We start from the raw sequence: 17,843 nt of genomic DNA, 5'->3' as shown, positions 1-17,843 counted from the left end.
CACGCAGGAAAAAATACGTTATTGTAGTCATATACAAAATATGACATTAATGGTTCAAGATAAATATATCTCTCATATTTAATTTATCATCCACCTTGAATCTATTTTAAACAGGAGTCAACATACATTTGCATTTGAAACAAAAGTAAAAAAATCTTTTGGCTCAATCACATATTTTATTATAGCACCAGAAGCTATACATGGGGGCAAGTGCCATGGACATGGAAATACACCAAACAAAACTGTATGATTTTGTTAGTAGACTGGAATCTGAAAAAGCATGGGTGCACTTCTTTCAACCCTCATTCATCTGAATAGGTTTTGGTGAACTAAACCTTCCTTGTCCAGAGTAGAGCTCACCAACCATGTCCATCTGATGAATATTTTACACCAACTCTGTTCCTGAACATCCGAGGGTCAATAATTTCTAGGACTACGCAACTACACAGTAAATTCTGTGTTCATTAACACACCAGATATTACAGCGTATAAGGAAAACATTCTTGGTCACATTTAAGTAAAGAATCCAATTTACCGTAGCTAGTTTTGGCCAACAATCATCTTCAGTTAAAAACAATCAGGAGAATTAAATACTCCTCTTTACATAGTGTATACACACATCTGTTCTGTGCTGTGAAAGCATATTCACTTATAAACATATAAAAATACTTGTCAACTAGTTTGATAAGAAAATAATGTATAAAAGTAGTAGAAACATTTAATCAAGTCCGTTACTTCCATCATCTGATTTTGTTTTTTGTGGTGTATATTACAAGGTGATAAACAAACACGATTGCAGTTCTTCATTTCTATGGCGAAACAGAAATAGACGTGGAAAGGAATGGCAGAGCAGTATCCAGGCGGATCCATGGCGATTAGAACTCGACAGGTCAGACAAGTTCATGTCCCATCATGATAGACTGGTTGTGTAAAGGCGTGCACGCCGTGCATCTCAAAGTGTCTGCTTGTCATGGCTTCCCATACAGTAGAAAGGCATAGGCATGGGGAAATCAAATGTTTCAAGGGATTTCCAAAAAAAGGGGAAGAAAATAAAGATTGCCAGTCATATTATTGGAATGATATGTTGCTCAATATTAAAGACCTAATAGCCAATAGACATAAAATATACATTTTATGGGAATGATGTGAAATTATCATTCTGAATAAATGTTCATATTAAACATGTTATATTGTACTGATTTTCATTTAACAGAGGCCTACAGTGTTCAATTGTGGATGACTAAAGACTAAATTATATGCTTCAAATGATTTCTCCTGTACTGCATGTCAAGGTTTCCAAAAAAGCAAATGTATTTAATTGTGATTGAACTGTGACTGACAGGAAAGAGACAGAATGGATTCAGAAGAAAATAAAGACTTCCTACATTCAGGAGAAATGGCATATGATTTATAATCTACAATCTGTAAGACTTAAATACATTAGACAGTCCATATTTGGCCATTGAGATGAAAGCAGAATCCACAGAAAGGTTTCGAGTCCACTGTCATAACTTTAAGGGCAATCTAGATGTTACTATAATATATACATCCTTATATATTTATTTTTCATATATGTAAAACCAAACTCAAATCTCACACACTGTACTGTGGTGATTTAATAAGTCATTAGAAATACACTTTGAAAATCACAACAAATATCACATATGTACAGTAGCAGATTAGCACATGGGAGTAAAATGAATATGGCACAACATACACAAAGCTTAAGATAATCTCTGTTCAGGTGAGACGGGAAACAAGAACAAACTCATTAACATTCTGCCTATATGTTTCTCATTCAATCTCGGCAAAAAAGTACAAATGTCACTACAAGGCAAGAGAAGTCCTTCAGAATATAAAAACAATTAATTTGTTAAGCGGATTTAGAAGGCAATATTTAGTGTTGGGGGACTCTCGTGTGTATCAGATTATTGTTGAAGGTAGAGTGGTGTTAACATTTGGCATTGTCAGTTGTCCTGGGAACAGCGGCTTCTGATCAGAGCATGTCAGAAAAAGCTGTCTGAAGTCATGCACGTGGAAAAAAGGCAGCGGTCAGTCATCCACATAGGATGTCATGTCAGGCAGAGGTTTGGGGTGATTGGAAGTGGCTGCATGAGTTACAGTGATAAGGCCCACTCAGACGATCACACAGTGGCAGCCACTCTTGTCTTTTTCTTTTCTTGTAGGTTCCGGCGAGGGTGGGCATTCCTGTTCCTGGAATTTCCTGGAAGATGATGAGATGGGGGGGGGGGGGGGGGGAGTCAAGGAACAAAATCATTCTTTCTGATGTCATCATTCATTATTATTATTATTATTATTTATTTTTTTATAAATAAAATAAATAAAACAAGAATGAATATAGATGTGTATACGTGTATTAAATCTGGACAAGAGTCTAATCTATATTGCTGTTGAGCAGAAATCAACATGCATCTCCATATTCTCTTTATGTTTTCAGCGAATTAATGCCCTCATACTTTAAGTATGTCAACATTCCAGTTCGAACCCGGGCTCCCCCAGAGTTACTGTCGAAGTGTCCTTGAGCAAGACACTGAACCCCTAATTGCTCCCGATGTCCTAGTTGGTGCCTTGCATGGTTTCCGCTGCCATCGGTGTGTGAATGGGTGAATGTAATGCACAATCTATGTAAAGCGCCTTGGATAAAGGCGCTATATAAATGCACCATTTACCATTTACCATTTACTTTGCCACTCGATTTGCCATTCACTTTATGCATGCGCATAGCCTCTATAATTGGTCCTCACTAATGTATATGGTAAAATACCACCAATTTGGGCAGTTTAGAAACCCGTCCACCAGTGACATCGTTAAGCAGATATTTTTTAAACATTACAATTTTTTTTTTATATATATATATATATATATATATATATATATATATATATAACTATAACAAAATACATACATAAATGGATGCACCTGGGACGTATCCTCAGTGATGCATCCCAAGGTCATCAGGGTTTCGGGTCTCCCAACATCATACCCCTCACTCAGGCGACCCAGCCGGGGTGATCAAGTCCCGACTTACGTCCCAGTAGCTACCCTCAATCAGTCCCATTAGGGAAAAACCAGGGCCACACAATCCGTTCCTCCTGAACTACTCTGCCGGGACTGGGAGGTACCATTCTGGCGCATGGAAGGACTAGGCTCTGTGGGTTGACTCCTGTCCGGGCCCCTCCTACGTCACACCAGGTCCACTCCTGCTCTCACCAGGTCAGGCCCTGTGCGTTATATATAATCGTGAGATGGCTTCCATTTTCACATTGCAACGTTTCGATTAGCTTGGATTCCCCATCGATGAAATGTCACTGGTGGATGGGTTTCTGAACTGCGCACAGCCTGCCTATGAGACACAGACTGAGTAGAAAAAAGTTGTCCTATTTTATCATGATCAAAAATGAAATGAGGACCAATTATAAGAAGATGGGTGGAAAAGTGGTTCTTTTTCCATTCCTGAACAGTTACAGTTTCGGACATACAAAGTTTCCACCCCACAGCGACGATATGTAGGCTAAGTAGGCCTTGAGGTTGATGAATTATAATAATATGATATGATATATTGATATATCCCAGGAAGTATACTTCCTGGGATGAAGGAACCTACCTGATGACTCTAACCAGCTCGTGGAAAGCTTGGTCTACATTCATACGGATTTTGGCTGACGCCTCCATGTATGTGACCTTCAGCTGTCTGGCCAACTGTTGGCCTTCCTCCTGGGTGACCTGAGAAGGGGAGGCATACATACATCAGTGTTTGGGGTGTGTGAGCTTGTCGCCGTTGTCGGGCAGAAACCTCTTATCTCCATATTTTAACAATTTGTGTTATTTTTTTCTTCTGTAAATTAACGCCCTACTTGATCATACTACAGTGTCACACAAAAGCATCAAAAGTAGCTGATCTACAAGCTCAAAATGCAGTGCGAAGCAACACGTTTCAAGCTTGTAGATGTGCTACTTTTACAGTTTATTTTTTATCCTGATAACAGTTTTGGACATGAGGTTTCCACCCGACAGAGACGTTTTGAACACAACCAAAAGTATGCTCAGTATAATAGTGATGCTCCAGAACAGATCACTAACAATTTTGAAGCACTGGTGTCCTCTGTTGGCGGGGCTGAGAAATGCACCATGAACTCTACAGCAGGCACATTATCTTGCTCTAATGCCTATCTTGACTCAAATCAACGATGTTGAACCGTATGATATGGAGAATACTTTTGGGCCTTTTCCACTGTTGTACTAAACTGTACCGCACCGTGTAAGCCTGATCATAATCATGTTCTACTGTAAAGGGTCCCATCACTTGCGGAACAAAATTCCCTTGACTGTAGTGCCTAGTACCTTATATTTTGTTGCTGCAGGCAAGTAGTACTGGACATTGCAGTATTTACAGGTGCCAAGCAGTACTGGATACCGTTATTGTATCTGTTATTGTACTGTTATGTATTGTGATTATGTATTGTATTGTATTGTGATTGGTTAAAAAAAAAACAACACTAAAATGAAAGAAGTGGCCTGCTCACTCCACATGCATTGAAGGAAGCATGAGCTCAGTTCGGGATTCTCCCCAGGTTGGCAGAGGGAGAGTAGGGCCAAGATTACAGCTTAGGCAATTGGCACTGGGTGAAATAATGGGTTACAAAATCGTGGGCAAGAAATGGCAAGAAATGTGTTGTCAATGCTGCCATCTACAAGTCAATTCTATTTATAAAGCACATTTAAAAACAACCAAAAGGGCAAGGCTGACGAAAGTGTTGCACAGCATATAAAACAAAACACACATATTAGTTCTGCAAACTAAAAGAAACCGGTGACTCGTTCCAGTGACATAACATGTGGAGAAAGGTATTACAATAATTTAATGTATATATCACAGCCACGGGCAGTTATCTTGTAGTGTAGTGTGCAGGGGTCTAGGATTCAAATCTGCCTCGTCCCTATGGAGCCTTCAAACAGTAGGGGCATTATTGTCATTAACAACTTAAAACAAAATATCTCAAAGTGGGGTCCAGAGACCCCCATGGGTCCTTGGGCAAAATGTGTTACTACAGCGTCGCAATCATTTGAACTATCATCACAGCGATCCTGCATGTTTACACTCGATAACATTTGAAGGATTAGACCCTTCCTCATCCAGGAGTCAGCCCAGATCCTTATCCAGGCATCAGTCATATCAAAACTTGAATCTCTCCTTACTGGCCCCCCGGCATGTGCACTTAAGCCTCTCCAATATTGATCCAGAATGCCACAGCACCTTGGTCTTGAAGTAGCCAAAATGTTCACGTCTCTCCCCTTCTCCGCTCCCTCCATTGGCTCCCGGTTACTGCCTGCGCAGAGGCCCCTTTTCCAACAAAATAACTTTGGTTCTAGAACTGGTTCCGTTCTAGATTCTTGGAACCATAGTGCTTTCACGGAACCAGTGGCCATCTTTTGGTTGCAGTTTCGAACCAACTTTTAGGATTCTGAACCAATTAATTGTCAGTGGGAAGTGCAGGGAACACTCTGAACTGGTTCAACATTAGCTGGGTGAAAAAGAACCAAACTGGTTCAAACCCGGTGGAAAAGAGGTCAGAGTACAAAGTTTCCAGACTCCACCTTAGCCCGTAGCAAGTGTCCTAGCGTGACGACCTTGCAGGCATACTGTATGCAAAGGCTAAATATGTAATTTAGATAGACATAGCATATCATGTCAACATTGCATTATATAGTGTTTACTTAGTTTCATTGTACACATATTTTACTGTTAAGACGGATGTTAGGTTCTTAGTTTACTTATAATCCTAGATTACTATTTCTATTAATTTGATGTAAATCGCTCTGGATAAAGAGCATCTGCTAAATTGTAAACTGAAATTGTAATCTACTTTAACCATATTTTATACTTTAGCTTTAAAAAAATTGCAGATATACAAGCTCATCACATTGTGCCTTGTACACACACATTTGATGAATGCCACTGATCAGTCATATGCCTGCAAGGCAGCAGTCCACCATGAGGGGGTGATGTGGATTCACACCAGGTTGTGAACTGCAGCTGCATACCATAGCCTTAACAGATGATGCACTGAACACTCAAAGCACTCACGTGTAAAAAATCTAACTTTTTCTCCCAGTGTGGAGGAAGAATGATTAGGATTTGTATTGTGGCCTTGAAATCCTTGGTTTCTGTTGTGTTTAAACAATAATAGCAATTCAAAACAGCACGGGAGGTGCGCTCATGCACGTGCAGTCGTGCACCTGCAGCCCATAAAGTATAATTTATGCTTCGTCCCGCGATGGTGTCGCGCACGCAGACCTCTATGCTCACAACAGTCGCATCTTCACACAAAAAAAGAATACAAAAAATACAAAAAAGCAGTTTCACAACGCATCGAAAAGCTTGTAGATCAGCTATTTTCACTATTAAATAGTGGTCCCCGGGAAACAACATATTTTCTCTGTTGGGTGGAAACCTCATATGTCCAAAACATGCTACTTTTCAGGATTCAAATTCAAAAGTAGCAGATCTACAACGCTGCATGCCGTTTCGAGCTTGTGGACTTTTGATCACTTCATTTAAGAAAACACAAAAGTTAAGAGGTTTCTGCCTGACAACAACGATAGATAACAGCAGATCTACAAGCTAGCGTTGTGAGTTTATAGCTTGGGCTTTATCCACCACTGCTTGATCTTTGGACAGACATACAGTACAAACTTACTTGTCTCTGCTGCTCAAGATCTGCTTTGTTCCCTACAAGGATCATGGGGAATTCATCTCGGTCCTTGACTCGGAGAATTTGTCTTTGGAATTTGTAGATTTCCTCAAAGCTGTGGAACACAACATTCAATAACATAATTTGGCTAATGCACTTTACACAAAGGGATGACACTGTGTTTATACGCACACTGAATATGCATACATGTGCGCGGCACGGCACAACACACACACACACCCCGAGTGCATTCTCCGGCAATGTGCATCTATGCAGAGATTAAATTGGTGCCTATGAACTTCAGGATCTCAGTCAAACTTCCTAGGAATGTAAGCTCTTCACCACTCACTCTCTCTCTCTCTCTCTCTCTCTCTCTCTCTCTCTCTCTCTTCTCTCTTCTCTCTTCTCTCTTCTCTCTTCTCTCTCCTCCCCCCCCCCCCCCCCCCCGGCACCCAGCAGATGAGGTCAATGCTTCTGTGAATCAAGCTAAGAGGGTTAAACAATAGAGAAAAGAGGGAGAAGCCAGACATCTTCCATGGTGCTCCGTGCAGCATTGCAGAAACACTTGTCTGAGAACTCTGACACTTCCCCTTGCCCTACAGGCTGTCTCTCTAATTCAGTGTTTCTCAAAGTGGGGTTTCTGTGGTCCTTGAGGGGGTTCCAGGGGGTCCTCTGCTCAATGTGGGGCCCACTGGGGTACTTGAGGGGGTTCCAGGGGGTCCTCAGCTCAATGTGGGGCCCCCTGGGGTCCTTTATGGAGTTCCAGGGGGTCCTCAGCAAAATGAGGAACAGAGGGTTAGTCCAAAGAGAGAATGTATAAGAATGACTATTTCTGTTCTAAATCCAATCTGACAAACATTTTCTCACAGAAATCTTTTCTAATGTCTGCACTCTGCGGCCTAGCTAGTACGTACGTACGTACCAATCCTGCATGGAAATGTTTGAGAACCGCTGCACTGTGTCACAAACTTCATGTGCACCAAACAGCACGCAGACAGCACATAAAAGTGTCACCCGGGAGAAAAAGAAGCACAAAGTCAAACCACAAAGCCCAGGACGGCATTCCAGCCAGTGTCCCAGAGACAGCTCAGCTCAGTGAGCACACAGTCAATCTGGAAAGACTTGACTAATAGAAATGGAGGAAGGAAAGACTGTTTACAACATAAACACAAGGAGGGGGCTGTAGACTACGGGTGGGGGACTACAGCTCACTGCACTGCTGAGCGCACAGCACAGCCGCACACACATACACACTACATATCAGTACAATATTACACAGAACATAGGAAATAATCACACCCTCTATTAACTGTTTTTTATGTATCACATCGCGACGCATTGTGAGATTCAGGATCTGTGATTTTTTTTAAACATTTTTATTATTGTAATTATTTGTTAAAATGTTTATTCACCTATAATGACATGCCCAAAATGACATGCCCAAGGATTACTGTGGTTAAGGCTTGGGGACCTATCTTGCCCGTTGCCCTCAGCAATATCACAACTCAATGGGGAAGACCTGTTCAGTTGAAACGTGTCCGTTGTTCTGTCTGTGGACTGGAGTAAGTACCGGTAAGTAAGTAGCCTTGTCGAGCCATGAGGCCTATAGGGCAGGAGCCTATCTCCTGTTTCTGTAGCGTGAGGCAGCTTGATGTACAAGTACACCCACTGGACATGACACTAGTATGTCGCAGGGATTTACCCCCAATCCGACCCTTGATGCTGAGTGTCAAGCAGAGAGGCAACGGGTCCCATTTTTACAGTCTTTGGTATGATCCGGCCAGGGATTGAACCCCGACCTCCCAGTCTCAGGGCGGACACTCTAACCACAAGGCCACTGAGCTGTGGACAGGGAACTAAAGTGTGCTGGCTATTTTCTCACTCAGACTTTACAGATAAACAAGCCGAAAGTTGCTTATAATAAACAGACTTGGCAACACTGGTGGCCGCCTCAGGGTACAACAACTACTATTTTTGGACATACGTATGAGGTTTCCACCTGACAGAGACGATATTTGAAGTAAATACACCCGGATGTATGGTTTGAACCAGTGTTTCTAAAGTGGGGATAAGAGCGCCCCAGGGGGTACTTTCTCACTTTCTCTCTCATCAGGTCTTAACAGTGGGAAAAAAGGCCAGATGGAGAAAGTGTCACTCACCTTCCTCTGTCAGTGACTGAGAAGACAAGCAGGAAGCCCTCCCCTGTCCTCATGTATTGTTCTCTCATGGCTCCAAACTCTTCCTGTCCAGCCGTGTCCAGTACTACACACACACACACACACACACACACACACACACACACACACACACGCACACACACACACACACACAAGTTAACATGTACCGATTATGTCTTTTAATTTATTTTTTACAATATCATCACATACAGTACATGAGTGATGGCACACAGACATGCATTGTAGGTACATGTTCCTATATGCACTTAAACTTAAACTTTCACAAGTGAAAAGTGTGAGTGAAATTATTCTTTGTATAAGAAGGCAACGTTTTGCATTTTCAAGAATAACGACATGGGTAGACAATAGAGAAAGAAACAAGGAAACAAAGTAAAATTACAAGAAGACACATTGTCAAGAGTATGCTTCTTGTGCAGTAGAAAACATTTTGCAGATATATCAGTCAGTATAGAAAGAAGCATGCATTTATATAGTTTTTGTGGAACAGTGGTTCTCAACTGATGGGGGAAAGTAGACCCTTTAAAGCGGGGATGACACGCCCCTCGGGAAGCTATTAAGGCTATTAACGCTAGCATCTAGATTGTGACGTAAAGTCGGGCCAGCTCAATTTGACCAATGAAATTGATCTTGTATCTGGTCTAAATGTCAGAGCGGCTCTGGGCTCTGCGAGTTAGCGTTCCTGGTGGCTATCAACTCATGCTAGTGGTTTTGAGGTCACTTTTAGCTTCATAGCTGGGTAAAAGTTTGGTGGAAAAATTAATTTTTTGCTCTAAAATATTCTTTAGAATGATATTGAGTTGACGTGTAAGTTTTAGGGTGAACTGTTGCATAATCGCAATTTCGCGTGACGGGCTCCATCGTACCTATCTTGTCTATCTGTCTCCCCCCGCTGACACGCCCTCAGCCGGCTAAGTGCTGAACAGGGCTCACGGAGCCCTGGAGCTTCACGTAACGTTACCACTGCACTGCCTGTGACTACTCTAGCGGCCGGCCTAACCTGTGTCCGCCCCTCTCTCTCTCTCTCTCTCTCTCTCTGTCTCTCTCTCTCACACACACACACACACACACACACACACACACACACACACACACTCTCTCTCTCTCTCTCTCTCTCTCTCTCTCTCTCTCACACACACACCGATATGGGGGGGCGGTCTCTCTCTCTCTCCGTGCACAACTTGGAGCTCTCCAAATAGCCACCAGAAGTATGATGAAACTTGACATAGCGTTATTTAGGCTATAATGATCAACTTGTATGGGTGATCATTTTATGTATATCAAATATTATACCCCTCCATACACACACACACACACACACACACACACACACACACACACCGACAGTCAGAGAACTGACTCACTAAACAACACTAAACAACGTTGGATTCGTACAGTGCAGAATGCAGATAAGTGTAGGCCTATGTTCTTATTATAATTGTGAGTTTGTTTTTTAACATGCACCGCGAGTCCACGGGAGCCGATCTACAAGCTCACAACGCGTTGCACTGCGAGTAGCCTAGAGAAGGCTGTCAAGTGAGCAGCGCAATCGCGCATGCTATAGAAATATCCTAATAAATAAATAAAAAGGTGTCGCTTGCAGGGGCAGTTTCCTTATGGGACTTGCCTCTAGAATGCATGCATAGGCATGCAAGTGCACTCGGCATTTATATATCATATATATAGACTAGTACGAAGTATAATTAAATGATCACAGGCATTCTAGGTCGGGACACATGAAATCCACGTAAATGCCTTTCCGCTAGCTTCACGTCATTATATCAGCGTAAACGCGAGAAAACATCAACTTCTTTTTTTTCACCGCTGGGGGGGGGGGGAGGCGGGGCTGCGGATAGCCCCCATGAGGATCATCAGAACTATTCGGGTCTGCAGTTACAGCACACATTTTCTTATATCATGGCGACGAGTATAGTCACTCATGACGGACAATCGGACATATAGGCAATGAAACGGTCAGTAAAGTGGAATGAATCACAGCATTATATCGCCCCTTGCTGCAGAATGGGAAAGAATGCAGAATATTTTCATGGCTTATAATCTAGGACAGGTCAGACGATCAGTTGAGGCAATTTATTATTTGGTACAGAGTCACACTCAATTCAATTCAATTCAATGGGCTTTATTGGCATGAGAAAACATACGTTTACACACACTCAAAGAGTACGGCAATTTCCCCGTTTTGATGTGCCTTCTCATCAATTCATTATGCATAAACAAACATTTCACATGAACAAACAATATTGGTAAAACTAACACATTTGAGTACGTTATATACATTTTATTTTCACACATTTAGAGTCCGACCGGCTGAGAGCAGCCTGCATGACTACCAGAGGCTATACCGTGTGCGCACTAGGCTGTGCCCCGGCGGTGAGAGGGGACAAACGGACGTGAGCAGGGCTGCATCCCAGCTCTCTGCCGCAGCATGGAACTCCGAGTGCGAAATAGCGATTATGCAACAGCTTACCCTAAGACCTACACGTCAACTCAATGTCATTGTAAGGAAGCTTTTCGAGCAATAAAATATTTTTTTTTATTACACTTTCACTTTGTATGACGCAAAAGGCCACCTCAAAACCACTAGCCTTTACTGCGCTAGCCACTCAGCTCGGCTAGATGCTAGGTCACGTCAGAGCCTGAGATATAGTCACGTGTCGTTTGAAACTGTTTTCATTCAGACCACGTGATGTACCTTATCAGCAATGTTAATCTCGGGCTTTGACACTCCCCCTTTAAGCAGTTACCATTACTTTTAGTAGAGTGTGCAGCCGAGCTGTGCCCAAGCAAGGTCACTGAGTGACAAGAAAGATTCCTATATAGTGTCTGGAAAAAGTAGACACACGTCAGAATTCTCCAGGACAGACCAACCTCTGGCCTGTGCTTCGAGGGGCGCCCCGATCTGTGGACTTATATGATCGAATACAGGTCGTATCTGCTTTCATATGTGTCTTTGCTGTTCATATGCATATCACATGACCATTCAATTTGGGATAAATATGGGCAATCAATAAATGCCAGATCTTGTGAATCCATGATTTTAAGTGTACAGCCTGTTTATTGGACTATCAGATAACCCTCTCACAGGATGGCGCATCACAACCATTTCAGCACACACACACACACACACACACACACACACACACACACACACACACACACACACACCTTGCGCGTTGGCGTTCACTTCCCTGTTTATCGTAATGGCAAGGTAAGCAAGCAAAAATCCCGGCGCTGATTGTGTTAAGCAAATCATCTGGGGACACCCCTGCCAAAATCACACGGGGGTCCCGACTCCTGACCCCCAGTTCGGGAACCACTGTTGTAGAACACGAACACACGAACGAACGAACACACACACACACACACACACACACACACAGGTGAACTTACTGTCGAGCCTGGCTGCCCTCTCATCGATCACACACTGCTTGGTGTACGAGTCTTCAATCGTGGGATCGTAGTCGGTGACAAAGTACGACTGTAGGTGACAAAAACAAATGCACAACGTGACTCAAAGAGACAACTAACTGTGACATAGATTAACACTTAACCGGAGTCTCACAGGGGTCTACCAAATCTCATTGCTGAAAAAAAAAGCTGATCCACAGGCCACAACATGCTTGTAGTTTTGGCTATTTTCTAAACATGCTTAGGGTTAATATACTATAATATTATATCAACCACTTCCTACGTATTTGCAGATAATGCACAGGGCCTTATTACGCCCTTCTAGCTCACACTAGACTGAGGAAAAACAGATAAATATGCCCCAACAATTATTTTGCATGCTGTCACTGACTTACATTCACATACCAAACACATGCTAAAGAGACAGTACATTAGCACATTAACTTCAACAGTTACACCAATTAGCCTACATCTAAAGCCTGAACATTCCGTTGAGACTTGCATTCTGGCCCAAAATGGTCTCCCAGTAACCAAAAGTGGAAGGGTGGGGCCAGGGAGTATAGGAAAGAGGAGGAGTCATGCATTTTTCACATTTTTCACATGTTTTGTAGTCCTGTCTCTCCCCAGAGACTAGTTAAGTGGTGACAGCTGAGCCGAGTGTTCAAACAAACACCCTAAAACACAGACCCTCTAAGAAAATAACAAAAGGTCTCCGTCTCCTGAACAACGGATTTAGGCTACAACAGTAATATTACAGTAGCATGGTGCCGTTATGTAAAGTAGCAAATATGCCCATATTCTATGACATGACATGTGCACATTTTCAATTTCTGCGTTCGCATTTTCTTATCATTCCTGATTATACATCCCTGTAGCTATGCTAGCTTTCTGTTGTGGTGTATGCCGTAGTCACATGCACACACGTACGCACTCTCTCCTCAGTGCTGTGTCACATTCACTCACTACTGCTCAATAATTAATCAGTACTACGCTAACAGCGTGTGCGTGTGCGTGTGTGTGCATCCTGGAATGCACTTTACTGCACTGCACTGCCCTGCGTGTCACTGCAGAGCAGACACTCAGACCGAGGAGAGAGATGAAGAACCAACTTATCACATGACCTCATAGCTCCACCGCAACCTCCTATTCCAATTCTGTCAACTAATACTCCCTCTCTGTGTGCATCCTTTCATTGGGCTAGCAGCAACCATACACACAGCACAATCCTCAGTGTTAACCAAACCCCCGAGAGAGTACAAATGGAACCAAATGGACCCGTATGGGTCCATTTGTACTCTCTCTGGGGTTAGTTTCTGGGTTGTTGTTTTTTACAGCGTACGCGCTACTATTCCGCTAAGAGCTGCTTCCTGTGATGGATGAGGGCTTTGCAGTGCCAGCAACAGAAGCAGCAGTAACAAGGACAGACAACACCACTGGGGGCTGCTGGAGTCTGGCAGATTACATAATCACCTAAATGGTAATTATTTGAGATAAAAGCAATTATTTATGCAGTCATCAGAATTGTTTCCATTCATTCATCTACTGAATGTCAAACAGTTTTTAAAGATCCAAAAATCGTCAAAGAATTTTCACAACCCGCTACGATGCAGAGTGATGTGATGCTGTCGATAACCATTTCCAATATTTTAAATGATATTCAATCAATGTATTACAATATTAAATATGGCCTGTTTTGGCTGCAGTACACATTTTATATTCAATTCTATTTTTGGTGTACAAAGTCTAAAAAGATGATGTTCGGATGTTCAATGACAAAAAACATAATTTACTTTTATATTATATACTTCTGATTGCAATTTTGCACTGATCTTTGTGATACCATACTTGTACTTTGCTGCTACTGTGTATTGTCTTTTGTGTATTGTCTGTCTGTTTTAAAAAGCGTTGATGTACTAATGCACTTTTGCCCTCGTGGGACAATAAAGTATATCTCATCTCATCATCAAATCATTAATCGCAATTATTTGTATGACAATGAATGGTCCAGTACAATGTCATGCTGGTGCCAGCCCCAGGCCTGCGAGTGGTGCTTCCAGGCAGCGAGAGGGGCAAGGAGAGTGGGGGCTGGGAGGAGGAGGGCGTGTGCTGCTGGGCACGTTATGACTCAGGAGGACCAAGTCGACAGGAATTGTGTGACATAAGCCAGCCTTGAGTTGGATGATGTCATGTGTGGTGGTCACCCTCTGACTCATGAGGTTTACCAGCCATAATGGAAATACATCCATCACTGCCATTATACTTAACAGGTGCATCCCACTGTGAAGGATACAACGTTAGACCTTGTTTGCACCTCATCAGGGCTGCGAATAATAAAGGAACGTTTATTTAATATATTTGTATATATATATATAATGTTGATTCATTCATATATAATTAATATATATTCTGAATATATTCATTCATATATATATGAATGAATCAGCGTGAACTAAATTGTACAGTAATCTTCTTTGGGTCGTTCAGAAGTGTCCCTCAGAACACACTTTGTGTGTGTGCGTGCTTCTTTGTGCCATGCTGTCCCTAGAGGCACCACGTGGTCACTACAGTGAATGTGATCTGGGCTGTGGCCGTGCAGGGCTGACTGGCCAGAGGTCAGAGTCACCGTGTCCTTCCTCTGACACCACCAGTGCACAGTAACAGTAGGGCTGGGCATTAACCCCAAATATGTCAAATCTCATAAACAACTTCAGCTTGCTCATGTCACACACTACAGTTGTAGTTTTTTTAATTCCCCTCTCTCTCTCTCTCTCTCTCTCTCTCTCTCTAGGAATCGACAAAAAAATATCTAAATTTATCATTGACTAAATTGATTAGTCTGATGAACCACTTAACCCTGTATTATACTTTCTTGTTGTACAATGTTGGTGTGAAAAACAGCGCAAAACAGCCAATCTACAAGTTGTATATTTGCTTTCAGCCCCGCCCCCCTCCCCCCACACTTTTAATAATCAGTCATTATTGTAAAATAATATATTTATTGTATTATTATAATGGAGATATTGAGTCTTAGTTGACAGACCACAGCTACTGTAGGTGTTGCAGCCGCAAACCACTGCTGAACATGTTGACAGGAACACACTGGGCAGCTGACGCCGTTCACTGGGCCAAGATAAGCTCACCCCACACACACACACGCACGCACGCACGCGCACACACACACACACACACACACACACACACACACACACAGTTCAAACTAAGCGCTATAAGTGTATGATAACTATAAAGTTATGGTTTTAAAAATCCACACCACAACATTATCGTTGTAGTGCTTTAATGTTGTGAATGGACCTCAACTAAAGCCTGACATACATACTTAGTTGCATGCCGGTGTTGTGCTCAGTAAATTGCCGATTCACAAGCTCACGAATGTGATGTGTTCTGAGCTTGTATACATCTGCTATTTGCCGCACGCAGATACCGCAAGCTACTAAGTATAAAGTATAAAATGAATCAGGCATAGCAGTAAGATGCCCTGAGGGCGAGGTCGCGCTGAAACAACAGAGATTCTTAATACAGCACAGTTCATAAGCAGGAGTTAAACTATTAATCTGATGTCAGTGAGGACAGATCTAGAGTTGCTGGCCGGCTCCATATATGCAAATCTAGGTGATGTTCCAGTCTTCTCCATGCGTGTCTTGAGTGTACAGGGCTTGATGAGGTCAGATCAACATATTATGGAATGTCAGACTCAGAACAGGTCAGCTCCATATATGGAGGACGTCTAAGGGTTTGATGAGGTCAGATCAACATATGGAATGAATTCTGTATTGGCCATATATGGACTGTGTCACGATGCGTGACAGACGCGAGATGCAGGTTTTTAAGTGGTGCAACCACTTCATTAAGGAGCTATGTGTGTCTGTCCTTGGCTGGGTCTGTCCGAGTACGAAAATAGTGTTTTCACAACCAAGTGTCACTGTTGCGCAGCCTAACACACACACACACACACACACACACACACACACACACACACACACACACACACACACACACACACACACACACACACGCATATTAACTGTATATATGAAGATTTCAGATCTGACAGTACAGTACAGTACAGTAGAGTAGAGTAGAGGGACCACCTGGGAACCCCCACACGGTAACTCTGTCATTTCTCAACCGTTTCGGACACGGGGCGGTTCGCCGGAATAGGCCCGGCCCCCTGGGTGCGTTCCTGGGGGTCTGGATGTACCGGGGACCCCCACACAGTAACTCTGTCATTTCTCGACCGTTTCGGACACGGGCTGGCTCGCCGGAACCGGGCCGGCACCCTGGGCACGATCCTGTGGGTCTGGAAGTTCCGCGGACTCCCCGGGGACCGCCACACGGAGTTTCACCACTTAATTTTTCATAGTAAATAACACTGGAGATTATACGGTTGCACTGCTGGGGGGGATACACCATCCATGCCTTCCATAGAGCTCCACTCTGCATGGCCTCGCTCAGCCTTATACAGCCAGCTCTGCAGGAAGGAAACTCCACCTCTGCAGCAGGGCAGCTGGCCCAGTCCAGCCCTGGATGGGGTGGGGTGATGTCACAGAGGATATGTTCCCCATCCCCACCTACCCACTGAAGTCCAAACACTGTCACTCAGTCCCCCCCCTCAGCATTCCAACCGAACCATACATCCCACCCACACAGTCATATGCATGCACACATACACACACACACACACACACACACACACACTTAACAGTCACACAAGGAAAACATTAGAGTCCTGTTCACCATGAAAAGAGGGTTAGTGGATGATTCTCAGCTGCAGTGCATCTGTGTGTGTGTGTGTGTGTGTGTGTGTGTGTGTGTGTGTGTGTGTGTGTGTGTGTGTGTGTGTGAGAGAGAGAGAGAGAACTGGCGGGCCATCTCTTGGGCATCCAAAACAAGGACTCTTGTTTAGGTTTATTCAACATTTCAAAAGGTGTAGCAGTCTCCTTCGCACAGGGCACCAAAGAGCAGATCTAGACAAAGATGTTGCTGAATGAAGCTGTGGGTTATTCCATTTCATGGTCCTACCATTTAGGGTTAGTGTAAATGTACTGTCGCATCGACTCGCATGTACATTATCTAGTAATAGGGCTGGGCAAACTTCAAATCAGTATGACTATTATCTCTAACTTCTGCTTCAATTGAACAATTATTTAAAAATGTTTTGCGAATATAGCTGATCTGCTATTTTCAAATGCCACCAGTACAACAAAAGATAATCCAAGATTTTGTAGTTAATCTGTAGCCTGGAAACCAGACTGACCTGCTGTGTTCAGCCGTTTTCTTTTGTTTGTTTAGTTTTTTTCCTTTCACTACAAAAAAGAAAGAAGAAAAACACTGAACGGAGAAAGTCAGTCTGGCTGGATTCCAGGCTAGTTAATCAGATTAATTCATTTGGTAGATTTACAAAAGATCTATAAGAGATTTTTGTGTTGATTCTGTAATACCGTTTCTGTTGGTCAGGCAGAAACCTCCATTCTAAGTTGTGGGTCTT

The 17,843-nt window shown here is 42.9% G+C and overlaps 1 protein-coding gene across 1 annotated transcript in view; it reads right to left on the bottom strand.

Moving 5' to 3' along the window:
- Positions 1 to 765: 765 nt before the first annotated feature.
- The window catches only part of rras2 (RAS related 2), a 37,075-nt gene continuing 19,997 nt past the window's right edge, over positions 766 to 17,843 (bottom strand). Inside the window, exons 2-6 of the mRNA XM_080765283.1 lie at positions 12,320 to 12,407; positions 8,873 to 8,975; positions 6,720 to 6,828; positions 3,626 to 3,744; positions 766 to 2,224 (exon numbers count right to left, since the gene is read on the bottom strand). Of these exons, the coding sequence (XP_080621409.1) occupies positions 2,137 to 2,224; positions 3,626 to 3,744; positions 6,720 to 6,828; positions 8,873 to 8,975; positions 12,320 to 12,407 (507 nt within the window). The 3' untranslated portion in view covers positions 766 to 2,136. The remainder of the gene's footprint in view (positions 2,225 to 3,625; positions 3,745 to 6,719; positions 6,829 to 8,872; positions 8,976 to 12,319; positions 12,408 to 17,843) is intronic.

This window comes from Protomyctophum bolini (assembly GCF_963924005.1).
Source record: "Protomyctophum bolini genome assembly, chromosome: 1".
Taxonomy (NCBI): domain Eukaryota; kingdom Metazoa; phylum Chordata; class Actinopteri; order Myctophiformes; family Myctophidae; genus Protomyctophum; species Protomyctophum bolini.
This window is presented reverse-complemented; position numbering and strand designations above follow the sequence as displayed.